The 27587-nt window shown below is 42.2% G+C and overlaps 1 protein-coding gene across 1 annotated transcript in view; it reads right to left on the reverse strand.

Moving 5' to 3' along the window:
* The window catches only part of DLG3 (discs large MAGUK scaffold protein 3), a 490171-nt gene that overhangs the window by 411287 nt on the left and 51297 nt on the right, over positions 1–27587 (reverse strand). The window contains exons 2-3 of the mRNA XM_033945041.1: positions 21041–21094; positions 7255–7305 (exon numbers count right to left, since the gene is read on the reverse strand). Of these exons, the coding sequence (XP_033800932.1) occupies positions 7255–7305; positions 21041–21094 (105 nt within the window). The remainder of the gene's footprint in view (positions 1–7254; positions 7306–21040; positions 21095–27587) is intronic.

Consider the following 27587-nt stretch of genomic DNA (forward strand, 5'->3'; position numbering starts at 1 on the left):
AGAAAAATTAGGAAAATCGGTTGTCTTTGAACAAGTACATTAAAGTCCAACAAACTTGGAAGAAAAAATAGCTGACACAGTAAAACGGGGAGACAAGACATTTTTTTAGACATATTAGTGATAGGAAGACGTGCAAAAGTGGCATTGTGAGACTCAAAGGTGAAGGGGAGGAATATGTAGAAGCTGATAAAGAAAAAGCTGAATTGCTTAACAAATATTTCTGTTCTGTGTTCACAGTGAAAGCGCCGGGAGCGGGACCACAGAAGATAAACAGGAATAGGGATGGAGGAGTGGTAGACCCTGATCGATTTTCAGAGGGTTGTGTTTGTGAGGAGCTAGCTAAAATAAAGGTAGACAAAGTGATGGGGCCAGATGGTGTATTTTTCATTTAATGTGGTGTCTTATATACCGCTAAATCTCCCAAAGAATTGACTTAAGTAATGGCCAAAAATCTAATCAGGTACTTTGAATTTCCCTCTCTGTCCCAACGGGCTCACAATCTAACTATAGTACCTATGAATGAAATAATTACTTACATTTACCTATAAAAGAGAAGGAAGAGGGAAAACATAATACAATAAATTCAATACTATAAGTGTGTAAAAGGCACAACAGAAGGGAAAACTTCAATATCAAAGAACCCCAAAGAAAAATCCTAAAAATAAAAGCTGGAAAAAAAATAGCAAAATTAAACCAGCCCAACACAAATAAAACGAAAATGAAAAATAAACCCGTCATCCTCATTCTCAGTCAGCTTCTAATTCCATGTCCCTGGGCCAGCCCGGGCTAATACCACAACAGCGACTCCTCCACTTCAATTTCCCTGCTCCTGAAAGGCTAGAACCAAATGCAGCTCCGCTAGCCTGTCCTGAGATGGCAGAGCAAAGAGAGGTGGACCGTCCTCCCATGACACTCCAGAAGAAGTTGTGGGCTGGGAACTGGCTGGAAGCGGAGGCTCTGGGCTGAAAGTTGGGTTTAAGAGACATTCTCCATGCCATTATGGCAGCGCCCCCACGAGGAATCCTTCCGTCCCCACAAAGAATCCTTCCGTCCCCGCCCATCCCCATAACAGTTACTTCAGAAAGTTTTGATTTTTTGAGTGAGCCGTGGTTAAAGTCTGATTAAAGGAATTATCTTCCAAAAGAAAGTATATACACAATTTTTCTCCTTACAAAAAAACTCATAAATATTAAAAAATGCATAAATAAAGACAAGTTGACACCAAATAGTCAGTACTGTCATGATATGTATTGTGAGTGCACTGCAACAGGTTCAGGTGCATTTGATAAAAACTCACGTCTTAAGGAATTTTGGGTTTTTTTAACCTTACAATGTAAGTACTATCTGCACATCTTTCTCAGCCTAAATGTATAGAAACATAGAAGATGACGGCAGATAAGGGCCATAGCCCATCAGGTCTGCCCACTCTACTGACCCACCCCCAAGTCTACTATCCTAGGGATCCCACTCCTGGTGACAGGTTCCCTTGGCTTAACCCTCTAAGGGATTCCACATGGGCATTCCATTTGCTCTTAAATTCTTGCACGCTGTTTGCCTCGATCACCTGCACCGGGAGCTCGTTCCAAGGATCAACCACTCTCTCGGTGAAGAAATATTTCCCGGTGTCGCCATGAAATTTCCCGCCCCTGAGTTTGAGCGGATGCCCTCTTGTAGCTGAGGGTCCTTTGAGAAAGAGAATCTCTTCTTCCATCTTGATACGGCCGGTAATATACTTAAACGTCTCGATCATGTCTCCTCTCTCCCTACGTTCCTCGAGTGAGTACAGCCGCAAATTTTTCAGCCTTTCCGCGTACGATAGATCCTTGAGCCCCGAGACCATCCTGGTGGCCATCCGTTGCACCAGCTCTACTCTCAGCACATCTTTTCGGTAGTGTGGCCTCCAGAATTGCACACAGTATTCCAAATGAGGCCTCACCATGGTTCTGTATAATGGCATTATGACTTCAGGCTTCCGGCTGACGAAACTCCTGCGGATGCAACCTAACAACTGTCTTGCCTTAGATGAAGCCTTCTCCACATGATCAGCAGTTTTCATGTCTGCGCTGATGGTCACTCCCAAGTCTCGTTCTGTTGAAGTTCTAGCTAAAGTCTCAGCATTCAAGGTGTAAGTTCTGGACGGATTTCTGCTGCCGAGGTGCATGATCTTGCATTTCTTAGCGTTGAAGCCTAGCTGCCAGGTCGAGGACCAAAGCTCCAACAAATGTAGGTCCTGTGTCATACTATCAGGTGAATTGCCGTCTCTCACTATATTGCATAGTTTGGCGTCGTCAGCGAATAACATTACCTTATCTTGAAGCCCCTGAGTTAGGTCCCCTATGAATATGTTGAAAAGGAGCGGCCCAAGACTGAGCCCTGCTTTACTCCACTCGTCACCTCCGATGTTTTAGAGAGGGTACCGTTAACTACCACCCTCTGAAGTCTGCCACTCAGCCAGTCATTGAACCATGTAGTTAGTGTTTCTCCCAGCCCCATTGATTTCATCTTGCTCAACAGCCTGTGATGCGGGACACTATCAAAAGCTTTGCTGAAGTCTAGGTATACGACGTCCACGGATTTTCCCAAGTCTAACTGTTTTGTTACCCAGTCAAAGAAGCTGATGAGATTGGATTGGCAAGACCTACTGAAAGGTCACTTGGATACACAAAGTCAGAGGCGTGAAGAAAGTACAAGAGATTTATTACGGTATACCGGACTCTAGTGCAGTTAATAGCCTGCCTACTAGAGTGTCAGAAACAGGAAATACAGACTTTTATGCCCTTTTCACAAACTAATATATGCAAAAACTATAATTTTCATTTGTTACTTCTATAACTTTTCTACAATTATTATTGGTCCTAAGCTCACACTAGCAGGTCACTTATCTAACTCTTACAGTTCTAAATGTTAAATGTACAGAAGGGCAGGGCACATCATGGCTCAAATTCTTATCTATTCAGCTTACAATGTGGTAAGGCAGGGACATACATTTTAGGCAGATGAGGTCAATAGATTGTACACTTTCTTCAGCTATGTAGGCCAGAGCAATATTTTAAACAACAGTTAACCATTTCATGACCCTACACTACCCTTGGTGAATCCGTGTTGACTGGGATCCCGTAGATTTTCCTCATCCAAGATTGCGTCTAATTTACGTTTGATTATTGTTTCCATGAGTTTGCATACTATACATTTAGGTTGAGAATGATGTGCAGATAGTATTTACATTGTAAGGTTAAAAAAAACCAAAATTCCTTAAGACTTAGTTCTCTGCTGAAAAGAATCACTGAGGGATAAAGGTTAACCATTACCAGCCTATGTATCAATATTTCAACTGCAACAAGTTCGGGTGCCTTCGATAAAATTTAATGGAAAGCTGAGGAGTCACCTAAACTTTAGCCTTGTGTGTTCTGATGTGCCAGGACTTTTATTTCTCATACCTGATCTATCACAACGCAGTGTAATGTTTACTCCAGTCTCCTCCTTCTCCTCTCTTAGTCTGGGCCTTTGGGGGGATTAGCTCGGGTGACAGTCCTCTTCGGCTCGGGTCTCTAAAGGTTTCGGGCTTCATCTCCTCCTCGGGTCTTTCAATCGGGGCCTTTGGAGGCCGGGTCCTCCTTGGGTCCAGTCTCCTCCTTCTCTGAAGGCTTCGACTCCTCAGGTCTCTCTCTCTTGGTCGGGGCCTTTGGGGGGGATCAGACGGCTCACTCAATTAAGGCTGTCTTACCGCCTAGCCTTGCATGTGATGCCTCCCGACCAATCAGCAGCATTTCTTTCCATTGTGCAACGTATACCACACCCAGACCGGTTTCTTCATTAAATTTAAAGTGGATTGATGGAGCATTAGGTAGGCCTCAGGAACCCTGGTTCTATCCCCGTGGAGTCCCATGAGCCTTGGGGGGTCCCCATGGGAGTCCCGCATAGTTGCTTACTTGCTTGAAATGCAAGAGTCCTATCAAAAAAAGATCTGTATCTGCAGCCAGTAATTTATGGATAGGCTAATAAATTGCAACTCCAGCATGGAGTCTTAATCTTGTCCTATGGGCGCTAGCTAGAGATCCCTATGAACCTCTAGAGCAAGCTTCTCTGATGGATCTTACAATCAAAATGGTGTTTTTGGTGGCGATTACTTCAGCTCAACAGGAATTGCAGGCATTGTCATGCAGAGTTCCCTTCCTCAGAATTTCAGATTCAGACTTAGTATTGCAAACAGTACCAGCTTTCTTACCGAAAGTAGTCTCCAGTTTTCATATTAATCCGAAGTGCAACTGATTGCTTGCCTTCACGCCCTCAAGATCAAGGAAGAGTGATAAAGTGCTGAAATTATTGGATGTGTGCAGAGTGTTACTGCAGTATTTTGAGGTTATGAACAAATTTCGACTATCAGATTGTCTCTTTGTACTGGTGGGTGCTGCCCGTAAAGGCCAACCAGCCTCAAAACCGAGCCAGTTATTTTAAATCAAAGATATAAACCCTGAGAAAAGGAATTTTATTAAAATCACAATCATTATTAACAAATGAAGGTATAAAGGAGTCATTAATTTCAGTGAATAGAGATTGGGACTCTTTTCAGGAAGCCACATATCAAGAGGTAGAAAATTGTTTAAGAAATTTATTAAGTCATTTACAATCAGCTACTTCATGATTGTCCATCGTTCTTTTTACTTGCAATAACAGAGTGGTTGAATGAGGAATTACAAGTGGGTATATTTGATGCATCAAGTGGTCATATTATATTGACTCCAATAGTCAAAAATCAAAAGATGGGGATTCAAGAAGTTATAAATTATAGACCAGTGGCATCCATTTTGTATGAGTGATCTGCACGGGGCAGGAGCGTAGGAAGATCGCTCCTGCCCCGAAAACCCGCTAGACCATCAGGTAAGGTCCAGGATGCCAGGTGAAGGCGGGGGGTGGGTCAGAGCCGGTCCAAATGTTATTCGTGAACTTTCAATATTTGCGGGCCGGCTCTGCCCCTAACCCCCGCGAATATTGAGGGAGAAGTGTACAGACTAATGCAGCTGGAGAAGAGTGAAGCATGGACTTCTATCTTGTTTGCAGTGACAGCACATGTGCCATCTTTTTTATGTTCTGTTACCAGTGCTGTGATGGTATTGATTAGTCTTTCTCATGCTCAGAGGTATAGTAGCTCACAGTTGAAGGATTTGCAAGACATTACAACTCATGAGGCAGGTGAATTTTGAATAAACATTCAGATTTGATTCACCTCTAAGTTTTTTTTTTTGTTGTTAGTTCTGATCCTACTTTTTGGGCTGGCCAATGTTGCACCAGCAATAGATGGACCTTACATAAATGTGTCAGGTGCAAACGTAACATTCTGTGTACAGAAGTGGCAGCTCCATCCCTGACTTAGTCTGCTATGATCTATGAATGATGCCTTTCATTTAAGCACTATGCTACTCAGGAGTGTGCATACAGAATGGCGCTTAGTCACTTTGCTGCCTCTTGAGTGCATTATGTGTCTCAGGTAGAAATACCCCTTCTGACACTGCCAGAGATAAAACCGTCCCAACTCCAGCTAGGAGAGACAGTCCAGGGGATATAAACAGAAGGGAGATTTCTACCAGATTCAGACAGGATAATGCAGTGGTCTCAAACTTGCAGCCTGCTAGGTACTTTTGAGGCTCTCAGTATGTTTATCATAATCACAAAAGTAAAATAAAACAGTTTCTTGATCATATGTCTCTTTAGCTATAAATTACAATATTATTATTGAGACTTAGCCAAAAGAAAAGATTTATAAACTTGGTATAAAGAGTTTTACCTCATGTAAAATTGTCATTTCTTTAATAAGACATTAACTATTTTTTCTGAGGCCCTCCAAGTACCTACAAATCCAAAGGCTTTGAGTTGGAGACCACTGGGATAATGTAACTCCCTATTATTCTCTTGCTAGGAAGACTGAGCAGAATATCTATGAGCTCCAGAGAGTAAGATCTGGCACTGAAAGAGTTAACAGAGGAGGTGGGTCTCAGTCTAGTGAGGAACAGGCTGTGCAGCCAATCAGAGAGAGAGTTTCCCCAGCAGGCAGAGAAGGGGCAGGTAAATTGAGCCCAGCTGGTCTAACAGGGAAGCTGAAGCTGCAGCTGCAGAGGAACCAGGAAGACAGCCAGCCACTTGAATTCCCAGCAGAGAGAAGGAGAGCTCTTAAACAACCCCAGGGGGGAAGAGGGAAGCCTTTGAAACTGCTGAAAATGTCCATTTGTCTCCTGGGAGGATTATGCAGAGCCTGATTACCTAATGGCTTATGAAGATTTTGGATCTGTTTATAGCGATCCAGAGCAGGGCATGGAAGTCTGTGTGCAGGAAGATATGTTTGAATAAAGCCTTTAAACCTAGGGGGTATGAAAGCAAACACTGCAGTTGGTTTCAAAACCGGGAAGGGAATTCACTGCACAAGAGCGAGGTGAGAAACTTAGGGAGCTAAAAGCTGCTTTTTACCACTTATCAGGGGGCCAGGAGGGCCTGATTCCAATTGTTATGCAGGGAGGAGTGTCCCCAGCACTCTGGCCATAAGTAAATGGGTCATCAGGGCAAAAGTGCGGAGAGAAGCCTTGCAGTAAGCTAGGCTGTAGCTTGACGAGGAATAAAACCCCTCTTCCCTGAGAAATAGTGAGCAGGGCAGGGGAAAGCCTTAGGGTCTCCTTTAACCCACTCTAGGGGGAAGGGAGAGGCAGCTGCTGGAACTGTGTTTAATGAGAAGCAGCCTTTGCACCGAGCACTACCATTCTCTGGAATTCAAAGAACAGTTGAACTGGGGAAAAGCTTATTTTGATTATTTGGAAGTTCCTGAGTGGGCTACCTAAGAGGAAGAATCAAAAAATATTGACTGGGACCTTTTTTCCTTGGGGCCCAGAGCCTCACTATCACTAGCACTCCAAGAGGCGTGGATCCTAAGCGTGTGACCGATGCCACAATACACACATGCAAACCTAGGAAAATGCTAGTAATTTGTACGCTTGTGCACACAAATAGCATGTAACTGCAAGTGTCCAATGTTTTAATTTCCCTTTACATCACACAGTCAGTAAAAGAACAGACCGTAACAGTGTACTCTCTCAGGTATTTCTGCAATTCCCTGTACTTTCCAGATCTGATTTAACATACAGCAGAGATTAGGGATTCAGTATAACAGGGATCTTGTATCCCGTACAGCAGGATCAGCGACCACCCACCCACGAAGATCAGCAACTCCCAACCTCTGTTCATGTCTAAATGTTCAGTGTTTAGCCTTACCCTTTCAAGCACAATCTCCTCATATTTGTACAAGGCATCGCTGCCGTTCACCTACAAGAAGAAGAAGAAGGAGAGTGTTATTCTGCCATAGGCCCGTTTCTCATTGTCTCCACCCCACCCCAACATCTAATAGCCAAGCTGACTTGTTCCTAGCACCTTGCAGCATTACTCAGTTTCCCACAGCCCTCCTCCAACACACCACACAAATAGTAACATAGTAGATGATGGCAGAGAAACACCCGTATGGTCCATCCAGTCTGCCCATCAAGAAAAACTCAGCATAAGGTATAATGTGATACTATATATGCATACTTAATCTGCTCCTTCTTTCTCCCCTCCCCACCCATGAAGCTTACAATTTTCCTGTCGCTCCCAGAGCATCCTCCTGTTTATTACTAACTTAGAAGTCTGCCTAACACTGGCCTTGTTCTCTAACTACTAAAGCTGTCATCAAAGCCTCACTCCAGCCCATCCAAATCTGTCCAACCACAATCAGGACACAAACTGTAGAAGTATGCCTGGCACTGGTTTTGCTGCTATGCTTGTTTGGTTCTATGCCTTTGATACAAGATTCCTTTGGTTATTCTATTACCCTCTCCATGAAAATGTACTTCCTGACATTATTCCTGAGTTGCCTCTCCCACCCCCCTGCAACCTCAATTCATGTCCTCTAGTTCTACCATCTTCTCCTCTCTGGAAAAATTTATATATAAATTAATACTTGTTAAATATTTGAATGTCTATCAGTATAACATGGAAAAAACATAGGCCACATGGTTTTTATTTGCCTTCATTTTTCAATCTAATCTGCCTAACCATACAATTTACTATCCTCTCCTTTCCCTTAGAAATCCAACATACTTGCCCAAAACTTTCTTTAATTCAAATACACCTCCACCAGGAGGCCATTCCAAGCATTCTCCACCTTTCTATGAAAAAAATATTTTCTTAGATTACTGAGTTTATCCTCTTCCACCTTTATGCTATGCTCCCTCATTCCATAGTTTCCTTTCAAATGAAATAAACTCACCTCCTGCAAATTTTATGGCATGTAGGTGCACTAATATTACAATTTGATCTAAGTAATGCATTTGATCTTGTTGATCACACTATTATGCTTAAATGTATAGATGCCATTGGCATCTCAGGTTATGTATTGAAGTGGTTTGAAGGGTTTTTTGACAAATCGAACATATCGGGTTTATTGTGAGGTAGTTTACTCTCAGGTGTGGAACAATGCTTGTGGAGTTCTGCAGGGCTCCCCACTTTCCTCTTCTCTCTTTAACATCTATAGAGCGTTTTTAGGCAATAAACTCTCCAAGATGGTTATGCCGAGATTGCGCTGAAATGCATCCTGCTTAAGTGGATGGAGATTGATTCTCCTGACCTCTCACTTTGGTGGACTAAGTTGATTACCTTGCTGATATGAGATCATAGAGACATTGTGACATTCCTCTGCCCGAGGACGACACTTTTAGTGGGCGTGGGAGTCCTTTTGGACCACCATGACTCCTCTGGCTCGGAGTTGTCACCTGAATTGTTGATGCTGTTTCTACCTCTTCGATTTTGTCTTTTTGGTTTCCCTTTGGAGTTTGTATTGCTGATTACTGGATGGAGGACTGGGGGGGAGGGGGGTTGTGATGGTTTGGGATTTTCTGTATTTTTGTAAAATTGGAGCATCGAATGGTCAATTTGTGTTTTCTTTGCTGTGTTGAGCTCAATAAAAATGATTTGATCATATAGTTATGCTGATGACATAATTATAATTGTTCCCATTACCTCTTTATCATTAGAAACATAACATTTTGTTTCATCTAAAGAATTTAGATTAAAATCAAATCCTAAAAAACCAAAAATATTTCTAGGAAGCCCAATGGACAAAATTAAGGCTACTTCCTTGAAGTTAAATGGAATGGATTATACCATCAAAATACTGGGAGTCATTCAATCTAGATCATGCTCTGTCATTTGATGCTCAAGTAGATGCCTTAGTTTAAAAGAAGGCTCTCTTATTCTAGGGAAAGTCCGTACCATAAAATTGTATTTTGATTTCATCTCTTATGGACTTGTGGTGCAATCTTTAGTGTTGGGCCTACTCGACTACTGTAATATTATCTATCTAGGCTCCTATAAGAAAACTATTAGGAAGATGAGAGTTATTCAAAATCTGAACATATAACATCTTACTTTAGGAAATCTCATTGGCGAGAATACTTTTCAAATTTGCTTGTATCAGCTATAAGATACTCTCCCTCTTTTACTCCGGTGGCTAGCCGATTTAGCATGTGCCAAATATGAGCACACGCCAAACGCTAACGCGTTCATAGACTGGAATGGACGTGTTAGCTTTTAGCGCACATTAACTTGGCTAGCGCGCCTTAGTAAAAGGACCCCACTGTTTGGTAATGCACCGCTGTACCTGTAGCTGTTCTTTATTCTCCTTTCCATCCTTAAAAAGATTTCTTGAAAGAACGTTTATCTTTCCAAGCCATTTTAAGTGGTCTAATTTCGGCTTCTTATTCCTAGCAAGATTTTAGGAAAATGCTAAAACATATCTCTCTTGATAAATTTGTCTGACATTTGATTAACTCTATCTGAATTTCAATGCTACTGATGTATCTCTTTTTTGTAAACCACAAAGAACTGAGAGGTACTGCGGTATAAAAAAATATATGTATTTATTTGAAACATTCATACACTGCCTAAGTACCAAGCAACATACGTAATCAAACAGCCAGATCTTATACTAAGCAGGCAAAATAAATGCCCTGGCAGAGTTGAGTTTTCAACATTCTCTTAAACTTCTATATCTCCCCTCTCCCACCTATCCTTCAAAGTAGACATATTAAGATCTTTAAGTCTGTGCCTGTACACCGACAATTTAAAGAGCCGTCCTCTGGACTGACACCATCCTGTTTGTATCTTTTTAAGAACATACAGGGACAGACCACCGGTCCATCAAGCCCAGTGTCCTCTTCCAACAGTAGCCAACCCAGATCACAATAACCTGACAAGATACTAAAGAGTAAAACATATTTTATACTGCTTATCCTAGGAATAAGCAGTGGATTTCTCCACATCCATCTTAATAATGGTCTATGAACTTCTCTTTTAGGAAGTTATTCAATCCTAACTGCTTTCACCACATTCTCCAGCAACAAATTCCAGAGATTAATTAAACATTAAGGGGCTCATAATCGAAATGGAAATACTGTACATCTAAAACCCGGTCTAAATCAGCACTTAGATGATCAGTTAGACAAGTCGTCAAAGTGCCGATAATCGAACCGGGTTTTAGACTTATCTAAAAACGACAGGTCTTCACAGTGCTACTGTACGCCCAGAGCTAAAAGGGGCATTTTAGGAGGAATAGTGAGGGCAGGATTTGGGCAGGACATGGGCCGTCCTAGGCTTAGTCGTACTGCATGTATAACCAAAAAATTAACAACACTGCCTAGACAGAACTTAGACATTGTGACTGAGGCCATCTAAAACCAGGTCTAAGTCACAAGACCCCTACACACTTCCCCAGTGATCACTGACCTCCCCCTCCCCCATTAAATTAATAATAAAAACGTCACATATCTGCCTCCAGAACATCAGCATCTGGCAGCCTGGCATAGGAAAGCCTAGTAGAGCTGGACATAGGTGGTTTAAGAGGTTTGGGGGTGGGCTAGTGAACCATGGAGAGGAGGACCCAGGCCCAGAAGCCACTCTAACCACTGCGTGCATGGTGAAATGTGTACCCCCCAAACCCTTATGTACTGCCATATAAGTGGCATCTGCAGCCATAAGGGCTATTGGGGTGATAGACAGGTGGATCTAGTAGGTTCTGGGGGGCTCACCATGACCTATAAGGTTGTGGTGGTGAGATGTGTATGTGTCACCCTTTTTGTGAAGTTCACAGCAGTGCCCTGTAAGGTGCCCCGCCACTCTGATACAATGTTTGGATGTCCAGTCCATCACTTTGCTGACTCCACCCACATCCAAAAGGTCTTTTTCTAAACGTTTTTGACTTGGATGAAAAAGGGGTATAGAGATAGACGACAGTGGTCTGGACGATCTGACAGCTGGACATATAGTTAGACGATTTTAAAAAATATATATATTGTCACACACCCGGTACAGGCTGGTCAGAATAGCTACCGGGACATGCGCAAGACTCCAAAATCCAGATGTGCCTTTCTCAAGTGAAAAGCCCTGCTGGTGTTCCAATATCAGCTAATATAAAAAAGAAAACAAGTTAGCTGTGATTTCAACAAAAATAGAAGTGCTTTATTCCACAATAGCGCTGAAAACACTGTAGCCACTGTTCAAAATTCAAATTCCAAAATAACAAGTTCAAAACAAAACACAGCTCAGAAGAAATGGCGCCTAAGTCAGCCAAAGTCTGAGCAACCTTCTCTTCAGGGTATATCCCTAATAGTCTTAACTGGTTTTTAGTCACAGATAAGGAAAACCACAATTGGTAATTGTAAGTCAATTTGCTTCTTCCAGCCCACTGTGTTAGCCTGGAATTGGACAGGCTTTCCCCTGCCAGTTCAGGTAAGCTGGCAGGGGTGGGGAGTTGCTGAATCCACCTTGAAAAAACTTGCCAGAAAATGGCCCCACAATCCCAACCCAGGATCTTTTGTGGATTCAATCCCCACAACTCCCACTGAAAACAATCAGTAGCCAAAACGTTCCTTATCTCAAGAAAAGGAAACAAATCCAAAAACACAGTTCACAGTCCTTCAACAATATAGGAGAGTTCTTCTGGAGTGAGCTTTGGAAATGCTCACCCACACACACACACAGCCAGCACAAGTCCCAAAACACAATGCAGAAAAAAACACAAGGAGAAACTTAGCTTTCCTCAGGCTCCCAGGTAAGGTCCATAGGTTCCTCAGTCTGTAGACCATCAAGCAGACTTGGCAGAGACAGCTCATCCAGGTCTCTCATCTCAACTTCATTTTCAGTTTTGAACCTGGAAGCACCTGGCCATGAGTCTCCTTCCAGAGCTGGATCCAGACTGCCTTTCCTCAGCTTGCTCTGCTCTATTTGTCCAGCCTTCAGAGAGCCACACCCTACTCTGTATGGGGGTTGGGCAGCCTGGTTCTGAGCTTTCTGCTGTTTTCCTATTAGCCTAAGCAGATGGGGGCTGGGCTGGATAGGAGCTTGTCTCCTATGGGAAGTTTTAACAGGAGCAACTCTAGGTTTAGAGAACCTTATGTTCTCCTCTGGTTTCCCCTCCTCCCAGACCTCTTGTTCTAGGGCGCCCTTGTCACTGACAGAGCTCTGGGAACTGTTTGTAGGAGAGCTACTGCAGTTAGGGGTTTTTGTCCCTTCTCTGGCACAAACCTCACTCTGGTGCCGGGTTTGTGACAATATATTTTGGACGTATTTTTCAAAAATGGACTTTTTCCATGTCTGACTTTGGGTGACTAGCGACTTAGGCCCAAAATGGACTTAGACGTATCTTTTGATTATGTCCCTCCATGTGAAGTAATATTTTCTCCTATTTATTTTAAATCTACTATTTAGTATCTTGGGGGTTGAATGTCTCTACATGCTGTTACCGGGGGGAGGGGGGAGGGTCTTGCAGTTTTGATGCATGTACTACTTTTGTATTGTACTGCTGTTTCGATGCGTTGTTTTTGTTATAAATAAACAATTACAAAAAAAAAAAAGAATAAAAAAGCGACGCACATCTGCCCACTCCACTTCACTCAGTATTGTATAGACCTCTATCATATCTCCCCTGAGCCATCCTAGCCTCATAGAGAAGTCATCTCATCCTTATTACCATTTTCGTTGCCCTTCTCTATACCTTTTCTAATGCTGGGATGAAATATAATTTTAAAGTAAAGAAGAAACATTAAGGGCAAATACAAAAAGGATATAGTTAAAACAGGTTCAACCAAATAAATAATTCATGAAGTATAAAATTATGTAGAAAAGGCATCTTTAAAAAGGAAAGTTTTTAACTCAGTTTTAAATTTTCCAAGGTCTTTCTCCTCCCGTAAAGTAATAGGGAGGGCGTTCCATGTTTGAGGTGCCGTACAAGAAAAAATGAGTTGTCTTCTTGTATTAATAATTTTTAAGGATGGGATCGTTAGCAGATTTTGTTCGCTAGAACGTAAAATTCTCTTTGCAGAATATGGAATCAGTGATCTATATAAAAAAGCAGGGGTCTTATTAATCAAAGTTTTAAAGATAATTACACATAACTTATAAGTGATTCTGTAATTAACAGGAAGCCAATGAGCCTCTTTGAGAAGTGGTGTTACATGATCAAATTTTTTGGAATTATTTATTAATTTTATTGCTGTGTTCTGTATAATTTGTAATCGTTTTATTTCATATTGTGCAATTCCTTTGAATAAAGAGTTGCAGTACCGTATTTTCGCGGATATAACGCGCGCGTTATACGCTTTTTTACCTACCGCGCATACCCCCCGCGCGTTATATGCCTGAGCGCGGTATACAAAAGTTTTTAAACATAGTTCCCACCCCGCCCGACGCCCGATTCACCCCCCCAGCAGGACCGCTCGCACCCCCACCCCGAACGACCGCTCGCACGCGCTCCCACCCGCACCCGCATCCACGATCGGAGCAAGAGGGAGCCCAAGCCCTCTTGCCCGGCCGACTCCCCGACGTCCGATACATCCCCCCCCGGCGGGACCACTCGCACCCCCACCCCGAAGGACCGCCGACTTCCCGACAATATCGGGCCAGAAGGGAGCCCAAACCCTCCTGGCCACGGCGACCCCCTAACCCCACCCCGCACTACATTACGGGCAGGAGGGATCCCAGGCCCTCCTGCCCTCGACGCAAACCCCCCTCCCCCCCCAACGACCGCCCCCCCCAATAACCTCCGACCGCCCCCCCAGCCGACCCGCGACCCCCCTGGCCGACCCCCACGACCCCCCCACCCCCCTTCCCCGTACCTTTGGTAGTTGGCCGGACAGACGGGAGCCAAACCCGCCTGTCCGGCAGGCAGCCAACGAAGGAATGAGGCCGGATTGGCCCATCCGTCCTAAAGCTCCGCCTACTGGTGGGGCCTAAGGCACGTGGGCCAATCAGAATAGGCCCTGGAGCCTTAGGTCCCACCTGGGGGCGCGGCCTGAGGCACATGGGCCCAACCCGACCATGTGCCTCAGGCCGCGCCCCCAGGTGGGACCTAAGGCTCCAGGGCCTATTCTGATTGGCCCACGCGCCTTAGGCCCCACCAGTAGGCGGAGCTTTAGGACGGATGGGCCAATCCGGCCTCATTCCTTCGTTGGCTGCCTGCCGGACAGGCGGGTTTGGCTCCCGTCTGTCCGGCCAACTACCAAAGGTACGGGGAAGGGGGGTGGGGGGGTCGTGGGGGTCGGCCAGGGGGGTCGCGGGGCGGCTGGGGGGGCGGTCGGAGGTTCTTGGGGGGGGCAGTCGTTGGGGGGGGGGGGGGGTTTGCGTCGAGGGCAGGAGGGCCTGGGATCCCTCCTGCCCGTAATGTAGTGCGGGGTGGGGTTAGGGGGTCGCCGTGGCCAGGAGGGTTTGGGCTCCCTTCTGGCTCAACTACACAAAGGTACGGGGAAGGCGGGTGGGGGTGTCGTGGGGGTCGGCCAAGGGGGTCGCGGGTCGGCTGGGGGGCGGGCGGAGGTTCTTGGGGGGGGCGGTCGTTGGGGGGAGGGGGTTTGCGTCGAGGGCAGGAGGGCCTGGGATCCCTCCTGCCCGTAATGTAGTGCGGGGTGGGGTTAGGGGGTCGCCGTGGCCAGGAGGGTTTGGGCTCCCTCCTGGCCCGATATTGTTGGGGAGTCGGCGGTCCTTCGGGGTGGGGGTGCGAGTGGTCCTGCCGGGGGGGGGAATGTATCGGACGTCGGGGGGGACATCAGGCTTTCAGGATGGGGACAGACCTTCAAGGGGGGACAGGACTTCAAGGGGGGACAGTGCACGGAAAGTCAGGGGGGTGAACGGAGAGTCGGGACAGCGCACGGAAAGTCAGGGCAGTGCACGGGAGTCAGGGGGGGTGAACGGAGAGTCGGGACAGCGCACGGAAAGTTAGGGCGGGCGAAAGGAGCGTCGGGCATCATGCGCGGTATACCCGTGAGCGCGGTATACAAAAGTTTTTGTACATATCATCGTGATTTCTGCGCGCTATACCCGTGTGCGCGTTTTACACGGGTGCGCGTTATATCCGCGAAAATACGGTAATCAAGTTTAGAAATCACCAAAGAGTGAATCAATATAGTGAGTGATTTAGCACAGAGGAATTTCGAGATGGAACGAATTTTACGTAATCTATAAAAGGTGATTTTCACAATGTTGCTGATATGATCATGGAAATTTAGTTTGTTATCAAAAATTACACCTAAAATTTTTATATTTTTAACTAATTGAAGGGGAACATTATGAATTGAAATCGGATGAACAAGAGAAAAGTTCTCTTTCCAAGGAAATAACATAACATTGGTTTTTTTGATATTGAGAGCCAATCTGTTTTTGTCTAGCCAATGATATACATGATCAAGTTTCTCATTGATAGATGAAATTTCAACTGTATTATTATTATTTAGAGGGTGTAATAATTGTATATCATCAGCATATGCAAAAACATGAAATCCTACTGATTGGCATAATGTCATTAATGGAGCTAGAAAAATATTAAAAAGTAAGGGTGAAAGAATAGATCCTTGTGGAACCCCATGAGAAATCTGAGATGGAAGGGATGAAGAATTATTGAAATTAACTATTGAAGTACGCTCACTAAAGTAAGATGTGAACCAAGCTAGAACTTCATCTCTAACCCCAATAGATTGAAGTCTAGCAAGGAGTAATTGGTGATCAATTGTATCAAACGCTGCTGACAGATCAAGAGAAACTAACAGCACCGATTGATGGTGATCTAGGAAATATTGAATTGAAGTAGTCATTCCAAGAAGAGAGTGTTCTGTGTTATGGTGTTTTCTAAAACCTGTTTGATTCGGATGTAACACATTAGTTTGTTCTATAAACTCAGATATCTGATTGAAAACAATTTTTTCTGTTAATTTAGGCAAGAATGGAATAGTGGATATTGGTCTATAATTGGAGAGTTCATCTTGACCTACATTTTTATCCTTGATAATTGGACGGATATATGATTTTTTCCAATTTAGGGGAACCGTATGTTGATTTAAACTTTCTATAACTAATATATGAATCATAGGTCCAAAGATTTTAAAATATTGTTTAAGAATTAATGGTGGTATTAGGTCAGCTTTTGAACTTTTGCAATTCAGAGTTTTTAGAACAGTTTCTATCTCATTTAAACTAGGCAACTTGAATTTCGAGCATTTAGAGGATAGCAAATCTGAATTGGTCTGTTCAGAATCACTTATAAGTGAAAGATTTGTAAATGATTTCCTAATATTAGTAATTTTCTCTGTAAGGTAGTCAGCAATTTCCTGGGCTGTTGGGGCTATGCCATTGGAATCATTTTGTATTTTATGAGATGTTATTTTGTTAAGAATGTTATAAAGCATTGAAGGATTTTTAGCTTTAAAAATCTTTTCAGAATAGTATTTCATTTTAGTTTGATTAATTTTTGTTTTATAAAATTTCATATGGTCCCTGTATGTAAAGAGATTTTCCTGGGATTTATCCTTCCTCCATCTCCGTTCAAGAGATCTTAATTGTTTCTTAAGGAGTAAAAGATCTGTAGTAAACCAAGGATTACTACATTTTCGAGCCGAAATGATCTTTTTTTGTATTGGAACAAGTTTATTTAAAGTAGTTTGAATGGCATTATTCCATAAGTTGGTTAAATCATCAATTGAAGTAGTAGTTGATTTTGAAAAATCTAGTTGAAACGTAGATTGAATTGAATCATATGAGAGATCGTTAAAATTCCTGTATGAAATTGTTTGACGTGTAGAATTAGGTCTGGTAAAAAGGCTAACATATGTTAGTGAAATAAAAAAGTGATCAGACCAGGGAACTGGAAGACAACAATTTAAGGAAAAATTGTTCTTTGCCGAAATTGGAATTAACACTGTGTCAATAGTGTGACCTGCTTGATGTGTTGGTTGGGTTATTAGAGAATACAGGTCTAATTGATTGATATGGGAGAGAACAGTTTTAGTGAAATTGTTATTTTGATCATCAAAATGGATGTTGAAATCCCCTAAAATTAATGGATTTGAAGAAGAACTGCCAAATTCAAACAGTAAAGACATCAGAAATGCCATATTATCAGAGTTTATCGGTGGAGGGAGATAAATTAGCAGTATATCTGTTCTAGGTTTTGTTTGTATGGTTAAATGTAAAAATTCAATGGGCACAGAGCCTGTAGATTTGTCTACCTGAATCAATAAGAATTCTCTAAATATTACAGCTAAACCTCCACCTTTTTTATTGGTCCGATGATTATAAAAAAAGAAAAACCATCTGGGCAGGCAAATGTAAGATAGGCTTCATCACCTTCTGATAACCAATTTTCAGTTAGGAATAATATATCTAACGATTGGTCTATAACAAGATCTTTAATGAGATGAAATGTTGTTTTAATTGAACGAATATTGATTAAACCTATATTTAATGATTGGGGCTTATGATTTAAAGGTAATTTGGAACTAGAAGAAAATGTATTACTTGTAAGGAGTGATTTTAAATTAGATGGCAAAACTGAATGAAAATTCCTATGAATGGATTTATTTGAGATGGGTCTATGACCCCAAAAAACCGGAATAGACGAACTATTTTCCATGTCTGCAAACTCACTTATATGGGTATAAGGGTTATTTATTTCTGCTTCGAATAGAATGGCACCAAAAAGAAAAACTATTAAGCAAAGATATGAAATGTTATTACTTTTTTGTATAAATTTTTTATTTTTAAAAGGGGAATTTAGAAAACTCCTTAGTACGCATTGCAGTATCGCATAAAGGTGCGCCGCAAAGTGACTGGTTTTAAGAGTCATGTACCGGAACACAATAAAGCCTTAACACAGTTAAAATAATACTGAATTTTAAATCATAAAAACAAATAAGATAAATTTTAAATTAGTTTCCAAGCTCATGCAGTTGCTAACAGTGCTGGCTCTGTCTCTGTGGTATAGCTTATATCCCAGTATCCCAGACATTTTCCTCGTTCCACCATGTTTCTGTGATGCCGATGATGTCAAGGTTATCTTTATGTGCCATATATTCTAATTCACCCATCTTATTCCTTAGGCTCCCTGCATTCGTGTACATACACTTGAGTTTGTGGCCTGTCACTTTCTTGCATTTTCTTCCAACTTGTGTCCCTTTCGATCCGTCAGGATTTCTGTCTTGCCTATGATCCGGTGAGTCTTCCCTGCTATCTTCCTGCACGGTATCTTCTGGGTAAACCGGTTCCCGAACCATCAACTCTCAGTCGACTGTCGGCTTTCCTCTTCTTCCTAGTTTAAAAACTTCTCAATTTCTCTCTTGATGTTGCATGCAGGTAGCCTCGTTCCGTCTCCACTGAGGTGGAGTCCATCCTTCCTGAATAGCTTGCTCTTCCCCCAGAACGTTGTCCAGTTGCACACGAATCCTTCTTCCTCACACCAGCACCACATCCACGCATTGACTGCTTGCAGCTCCGTCTGCCTCTTCTCGTCGGCCCTGGGAACTGGCAGGATCTTCGAGAATGCTACCCTCTGCATTCTGGTCTTCAGCTTCCTTCCTAGCATCCGGAACTGGTCCTTCAGTACTTCCCTGTTGTAGTTCCTGTTGCTCACATTGTTTGTCCCATATGGATCACCACCACCGTATCTTCCTCTTCCACGCTGTTGATTATCCTGTCAATGCAGCTCACTATGTCTTCTACCTTGGCTCCCAGGAGGCAGGTCACCAGCCGATCCTGTCTTCCTTCCACTATGTGGCTGTCAACTTGTCTGATGATTGAGTTCCCCACGACTATTGCTGTCCTCTCTATCTTCTCTTGCCTTTCTAGCCGCAGGTCCGTGTCCCTGGTGTATGACCATCTCTCCAGCCATAGGTCTGTGTCCTCTATGCACTTCCATCTTCCCTCATCCTGGCTTGCACCGGACTCATCTTCTTGTGGGTTCCCTCCACTGTTTCCAGATCTCGCCGCTGTGTCACCCATTTCTTCCTTGTGGTTGTACTTCAGATGGTCCTTACTCTCTGTAGGTGTATCTCGGCAGTTCCACTGTTGCTGGTGATTTTCCATGGCCTCCCTCTATGCCTCCTCGATTAACTTCTCTAACTCCCGGACTTCTTCCTCGATGGTTTCCTCTGTCTTGACTTTCTCTGCATCCCTGTCCTCCTCTTCCACTGCTCGAAGTGTTTCCAGTTCCAGTATTCTGCCCTCCAGGAGTCTGACTTGGGACTAGCAGATTCAAAGGTGTAGATCAGATGGGGAACAATGCAGCTCTAAATAGAATTCGCTATCTCCACACACAAGAGCAACAGCCAGGAGAAAAGGGAATTCAGCCCACCGGGTGAACAGCAGTGCACTCTGGGAGCTTAACTTAAAGAAATAGTTTTTGAAGTTTTTATTTTTTCAAGTTTATTTATTTCTTGATATTCTGTCTATCAGACATATCTAAACGGTTTACAATAAAATTAGTTATATAAAATTTAATACATTGTATAGAAAAAAAAAATGAAGGGAAATGGAAAAGTACAAAATGTAGGGGAGAATTAATGTTTTCTCATTTGAAGCGTTTAATCTCAAATGTTGACTTCATCTTTAAACAAGATTTGCTCACTTGAATAAGGGGCAGAACATTAGGTATATCAAAAGAAAGAACATCTAACTAAAATTCCCAGACAATAACCCTCTTAATCTTGTCAGGTACATTCTACGACTACTATTAATTATTTCTATAGTGCTACCAGACGCACGCAGCACTGCAGAGTCACAAAGAAGAAGAAAACAGTCCCTGCTTGAAAGAACTTACAATCTAAACAGCCAAGACAGACAACCAGAATGTCATGACATTCGGAGGTGTATATCTCAGTACCTGGTCATTCAGGAAAAATTTGTTCAGCTAATCCAATTTCCATGTCTCCATCACCAAACTCAATAAGACCCAGTTTCAACTATCCCAGAATCCTATGTGCCTTCAGCATCTGTAGCCCAACAATAATTATAAAAGCAAACTCTTTGCTAAACCTTTCTCTGGAATCCTCATACTCACCCAAGACAAGACTACCTCCATGGTCTACTCCTAACCATTCTGCAAACAGAAGACTTCTCTTCCAGCAAGGATCTACACCTTAAACTACTCTCTCTACAGATAGAAACAAGAAAGAATCTATTTGATCCTCAATCAGTGACTTCATACTGATCCAGCTTAATTAATAATTCAGGCTTTCTAGCAATATTTATCTTGAGACACATTCCCCTTGTATAACATCCCTAAACTGAGTGCTAAAATTAACGCATTACCTGTACCTGCTCTGACTAGACCCCTAGACTATCAGGAATTATGAGAGACACAAGGGGGGAATCTACAAGTGGACAAGGAGGTGAGGCAACTATTCAGTGGGGAGGGGGTGGAGGGAGGGAGGGAGACAAACGCAAATTTTCAGCTTCCACCAAGAACACTTGGCCATTTTTGAGTAATGGATTTCTGGCCATTTACTCTAAAAATAGACATACAGATATACCCAGATATAGACATAAGGAGATAAACACCACCACCCAATCAGCCACCCCATGCCTATCCTCATGGACTTTTAGTACACTTATTTCCCATCTCCCTATAAATGTGTTCTGAAGCTTGTGTACAGTATCAAATTAATGTCAAATAGGTTAAAAAGCATACACCCAAAAAAGAGAAGTTATTACTTACAGAAGGACTTGTATCCAAGCAGTCTGTGTTCACTAGCATGGGAGCAGCACCTGCCTATAAAAGACACACACAAAGGAATTACCCTTGAATATTGCTTTATCAGGATTATAACTGTAGTAGAGCCTTGACCTACTCCTACTACAAAAAAAACCATATTTGAAAATTCTGCAATATTCTTTTATATACTTTCTATGTTTCTATGTTTGTTTAAATCTTTTTAATTAATGCCAGTGCATATAAATATAGCCAGAACTGCTTATTTCCATAACTGAAAATACAACTTGACATAACAGTGTTTCCTTGCTGCAGCATTGTTCCAAATGATAATCATTAGTATTGCAAAGAATGAACCTCTCACCCCACTCCCCACAGTTCCATAACAGTCCCACCAACATGGCACAACAATTATTAATCTACAAAAAATTCAAAATTCTATTATGAGCAGCAGATGTAAGAGTAGTCTAGAATGGTTCCCAAATCTGATGGAAATGAGATAATCCTCATTAGCTATCTTGTTCCAGTGTTTTTGTGAAAATCTTTCCTCCGCAGCTTCACACAAGATAGATTGGAGGGCTAGTGCAGATGGACAGCATGTCCTTGGACAGGGGTAGGCAATTCCGGTCCTCGAGAGCCGCAGCCAGGTCAGGTTTTCAGGATATCTACAATGAATATGCATGAGATAGATTTGCATCTCAAGGAGGCAATGCATGCAAATCCATCTCATACATATTCATTGTGGAGATCCTGGAAACCTGACCTGGCTCCGGCTCTCGACCGGAATTGCCTACCCCTGTCCATGGCTGATGTCAGCTAGCACAGTACTTCTAGGAAGGTATGCAGAGTCCATGATGGTATTGTTCAGAAAAGATGGTTCATGGCCAAGATCTTCAAAGAGTTTCAGGTTTATTATGTCTTGGTATATGGCATTACATACCAAAGCGGTTTACATCTTTGCAGTGTTAAAATTAATTAAAAGTTGGGGGAATAGACAAAAAAACTAATAGTAACTATTAAGACAAAAATTGAAACAAAGAGAGAAAGGATAGGGATACAATATTAAAAATATTGTTTTTTATTATCAATTGTAAATTTCATAAGCGTCTTTGAAGAGAAAAGTTTTAAGATTGGTTTTAAAATTATTTAAATCATTTTCTTGCTGTGGGGTTAAGGGAAGGGCATTCCATAGTGTTGGTGCAACTACGAAGTAAATGGTTTTTCATGTTGTATTGTACAACAGCTGTCAGATTGAGGGGATAGTCAGAAGATGTTGCTGAGATGATCTCAGTGACCTTGAGGATTCGTAAGGAATTAAGAGCCTGTCAATGAACATGGGGAAGTGAGTTGAACTTTAAATGCTAGTAAAAGAGTTTTGAATGAGATTCTGTGAGTGATGGGTAACCAATTAGCTTTTTTAAGAAGAGGGGAAACATGGTCAAATTTCTTTGCCTTAAAGATAATTTTAATGGCTGTATTTTGAATTTTCTGTAATCTCCTGATCTGTTTTTAGGTGATTCCCTGGTAGAGAGAATTACAGTAGACTAAGGTGGACATTACTAAAGAATGGATAAGAATATTGAGAGATTTGGGGTCTAGAAGAGACTAAATAAAGCATATCATCATTAGTTTAAAGAAACATTTTTGCACTACAGAGCTGATTTGGGCTTTTAAAAGAGAGTACATTGTCAAGAATTACACCTAAAAGTTTAATAGTCGGTACCAGCTAGATTGGAGTAGAAGAGATGCATAATTGGGATTTCAGCATTTAATTTTCTTTAGTTGGAACACTCAAAGGCTTTGCTAAAATCTAAATACAACACATCTAGCACACTCCCTCTATCCAATTCTCTGGTCGCTCAGTGAAAGAAATTGATCAGATTTGACTGACAAGACCTACCTCTAGTGAATCCATGTTGCCTACGGTCCTGTAATTCTCAGGATTCCAGAAACTTTACCATTCTCTGTTTTAAAAGTGTTTCCATTAATTTGCTTACCACAGAAGTCAGACTTACCGGCCTGTAATTCCCTACTTCTTCCTTACTTCCACTTATATAGTATTATGAAATAGTATGAATCATTGTTGTAATTAGTTTCTGGTCATGTTGGATCTGTCTGCTACTTTTGAAACAATAAATCATGATATTCTTTTAAACCAGCTTTAATATGGAGCTCATAATCAAAACATTAATGGGTCTAAAAACCCGCCCAAGTCGGCACTTGGATGACCTAAAAGACAGGTTGTCCAAGTGCTGGTAATCAAAGCTATTTTTTTGACATATCCAGGGACTTTTTAGGCCTCTGAATGCCGCTGTGCGCCCAAATCTAAAAGGGGCAAATCTGGAGGAGTGGTTAGGGCGGGATGTGGGCCAGCCTAGACAAAGTCATCCTGCAGGGATAATCAAAGGTTTTATGAGACTTCCTGAATGGAACTTATACGTTGTGACTTAAATGATGTAAAAACAGGTATAAGTGCCCAAAAGGTATCCAAAGTGACCAAAGAACCACTGCAGAGACAAAGTAAAGACCCCCACATACTCCCCCAGTGTTCACTGACCCCCTCACAACCCCGCAAAGATTGGAATAAAAACATACATACCTGTCTCCAGAACATCAGCACCTAGTTTAGGAAAGCCTAGGGTTCTTATGTTATTACTATATGCAAAATAATGTAATTATTGAAGGATAGTTCTGTTATCTATATAGATATTAGTGCTATGACTGAATGCAATAATATACTGTTCTTTTATTTATATAACACTGTTCTTGTTTAAAAATCAATAAAGAATTATTTTTAAAAAAAAGTAAAGCCTAGGGAAAAATGGGGGTCTCAATTTATATTCGGATCGACTTATATTTGAGTATACCATATATAGTAATTTTCCAATGAGAATCTGCATTAATTAAAATTGTGTTAAAAATATATTGATATTCCATATTATATTAATATTATTCACAACTTTAATACTGAATTGTATACTTTGCAGTATTTGTATACGTCACAGTAATTGGATAATTTGTAGTAATACTTCACAGATATAAAAAGGAAGGAGTCGGTCCAGAGGAAGGCTACTAAAATGGTATGTGGTCTTCATCATAAGGCGTATGGGAACAGACTTAAAGATCTCAATCTGTACACTTTGAAGGCAATGTGGGAGAGGGGAGATATGATAGAGACGTTTAAATACCCACGTAATGTAAATGCGCATGAGTTGAGTCTCTTTAATTTGAAAGGAAATTCTGCAATGAGAGGGCGTAGAATGAAGGTGAGAGGTGATAGGCTCAGGAGTAATCTAAGGGTGGTAGATGCATGGAACAGTCTCCCGATAGAGGTGGTGGAGACGGAGACTGTGTCTGAATTCAAGAGGGCCTGGGATAGGCACGTGGGATCTCTCGGAGAGGTTACTGCAGATGGGCAGACTAGACGGGCCATTTGGCCTTTATCTGCCATCATGTTTCTAGTATTTGTATACTTCGCAGTATTTCTTTGTACTTGTTCAGCCTCAATCAACAGTGTCAATTCGCGTCATTGTAGGAAGCTCATATGCCACACTGTGCAGAATTTCCTTTCTCGTTCACAGATTTAGTTATTTCAGATCTTAAACAACAATTTCAGAAGTGATTTGCTAATTTGGATGCCAATACTAGGGAAATTTGATTGTTTCAAAATCTGTTTGACTCTGATGTTTCTGCTTTCAATAAAACTCATATATCTAGAGTTATTTATCTTTTTTTTCTTTTTTACTAAGGCCTGCTGAACATAAGAACATAAGAATTGCCGCTGCTGGGTCAGACCAGTGGTCCATCGTGCCCAGCAGTCCGCTCACACGGCGGCCCTCTGGTCAAAGACCAGCGCCCTAACTGAGACTAGCCCTACCTGTGTACATTCTGGTTCAGCAGGAACTTGTCTAACTTTGTCTTGAATCCCTGGAGGGTGTTTTCCCCTATAACAGCCTCTGGAAGAGCGTTCCAGCTTTCTTCCACTCTCTGGGTGAAGAAGAACTTCCTTACGTTTGTACGGAATCTACCCCTTTCAACTTTAGAGTGCCCTCTTGTTCTCCCTACCTTGGAGAGGGTGAACAACCTTTCCTTATCTACTAAGTCTATTCCCTTCAGTACCTTGAATGTTTCGATCATGTCCCCTCTCAATCTCCTCTGTTCGAGGAAGAAAAGGCCCAGTTTTTCTAATCTTTCACTGTACGGCAACCCCTCCAGCCCCTTAACCATCTTAGTCGCTTTTCTCTGGACCCTTTCGAGTAGTACCATGTCCTTCTTCATATACAGTGACCAGTGCTGGACGCAGTATTCCAGATGAGGGCGCACCATGGCTTGGTACAGCGGCATGATAACCTTCTCCGATCTGTTCATGATCCCCTTCTTTATCATTCCTAGCATTCTGTTCACCCTTTTCACCACCGCCGCACATTGTGTGGACGGCTTCATCGACTTGTTGATCATAACTCCCAAGTCTCTTTCCTGGGAGGTCTCTCCAAGTACCGCCCCGGACATCCTGTATTCATGTATGAGATTTTTGTTACCTACATGCATCACTTTACACTTATCCATGTAATCAATGTAGCCCTCGTAGTGAAAAGTTTGGAGACCCCTGCCCATAAGAGTCACTAATCAGGTGCTTGAGTGGTTCAGATCCTATTTTACTGACCGTGCTTTTAAGGTTATCTGTAATAATACCACATCTGAACGTAGCACCAATAACTATGGAATCCCATTTTATCCCCTCTTTTCAAGATTTTTCTGGCTCCACTACTCACACTATGTCAATCAATCAGATTCACCCCATTTGCATACATCCAGCTCTTACATTCCTTGGACATGTGGAGGGGCATAATTGAAAGGGACGTCTAAGTCTGTTTGCGTCCAACTCGCAAGTCGTCCAAAGTAAAAAACAGCCTAGGACACATTTCCGAAAAATACATCCTAAATTTTTTTTGTTTCGAAAATCGTCTAATTATACATCCTGCTGATCTGATCATCCAAGCCGCTAAATCGTCCATCTTTATACCACATTTCCATCCAACTTTTCCTCCAAGTCAAAAATACCTAGAACAAGCCCTGTTGAACATGTTGGTCTGCAAAGTGATGGACTGAACACCCAGACATGCCACCTAAATAGTGGGGTACCTTACAGGGCACTGCTGTGAACTTCACAAAAAGGGTGCCATGGCTTCTCCTCACTACAGCTCCCTTTTAGGTCACGGTGAGCCCCCCCAACCACCTCCAGAATCCTCTAGACCCACTTATCTACCACCCCAATAGCCCTTATGGCTGCAGGAGCCACTTATATGCCAGTAAAAAAGGGTTGTGGGGGTGTATAGGGCAGTGCACATGTTTCAATATTAATGCAGTGATTACAGGGGCTTATGGGCATGGGTCCTCCTCTCTATGGGTCCCTAACCAACCTCCAAGACAACTTAAGCTGCCTCTGTACTGGACGACTAGGCTTTCCTATGCCAGGCGGCCAGGTGATGATGGTCTGGAGGCTGAATTTTAAAGGTGTGATTAATATTTTTATGGGGGTGGGGGGGTCAGTGATCACTTGGGTAGTGTGTAGGGGTCTGTTTTATGTGTTTGCAGTGCTTATCTGGTGAGTTTAGGTGGGTTTTTGTGACTTAGACCCTGTTTTACAGGGTCTAAGTCACAACGTCCAAGTTCTGTCGACCATGGGCTGTATAACTTTCAGTTATACATGCTGTACGACTAAGTCTAAGCCAGCCCACGTCCTGCCCAACTCCCGCCCCCGACACTCCTCCTGAAATGCCCCGTTTAGCTTTGGTCGCTCAGTGGCACTATGAAGGCCTAGGTTGTCTAGAAATACGTCCAAACCCCGGTTTTCTTATCGGCACTTGGACGTATTTGGGAAATGTTCATCCAAGCGCCGACTTAGGCTGGTTTTTGGACGTTTTTCTCTTTCGTTTATGAGCCTCTAATGATCCAATTGAAATTACAAATATTAATCATAAAATTGAAAAAATAGAGCAATGGCTAAGGGAGAATATGTTAGCACTAAACATCACTAAATCCTCGACAATGTTATTCCCAGTACGATCATGTTTCCCCCCTACTACGCAAAGCACACTGGTTGCCTGTGGAACATAGGGTTAGCTACAAAATTATACGACTCACATTTAAAATACGACAAAGTAACCAACCGGATTTCATTAATAACCTATTAATTCCACATTGTCTATCTAAAACGCTTCGCTCCATGACACAAAACCTTCTTGTAGTTCCATCTTTAAAACAAATAAACACTATAAGATCTAACAATTTTGCAGTAAGCGCACCATTACTACGGAACTCTATTTGGGGAAAAAAATCTTTGATCCACTTTCAAACAAACTTAAAAACGTTTCTGTTCCAAGATGCATTTGACATCTAAATGCTCTTGTAAGGGCAAAAAATAAAAAACAAAAAACATGCCGACTGCAGAAAGCACCTTCTTTTCCCCATCCCAAATTTTTTTCCCTTAATTGTTCTCTTGCTCTTGAAAAATATTGTAGTTCTTCCCCCTTTCCCATTTGTTTCTGTTCGT

Source organism: Geotrypetes seraphini, chromosome 5, assembly GCF_902459505.1.
Source record: "Geotrypetes seraphini chromosome 5, aGeoSer1.1, whole genome shotgun sequence".
NCBI lineage: Eukaryota > Metazoa > Chordata > Amphibia > Gymnophiona > Dermophiidae > Geotrypetes > Geotrypetes seraphini.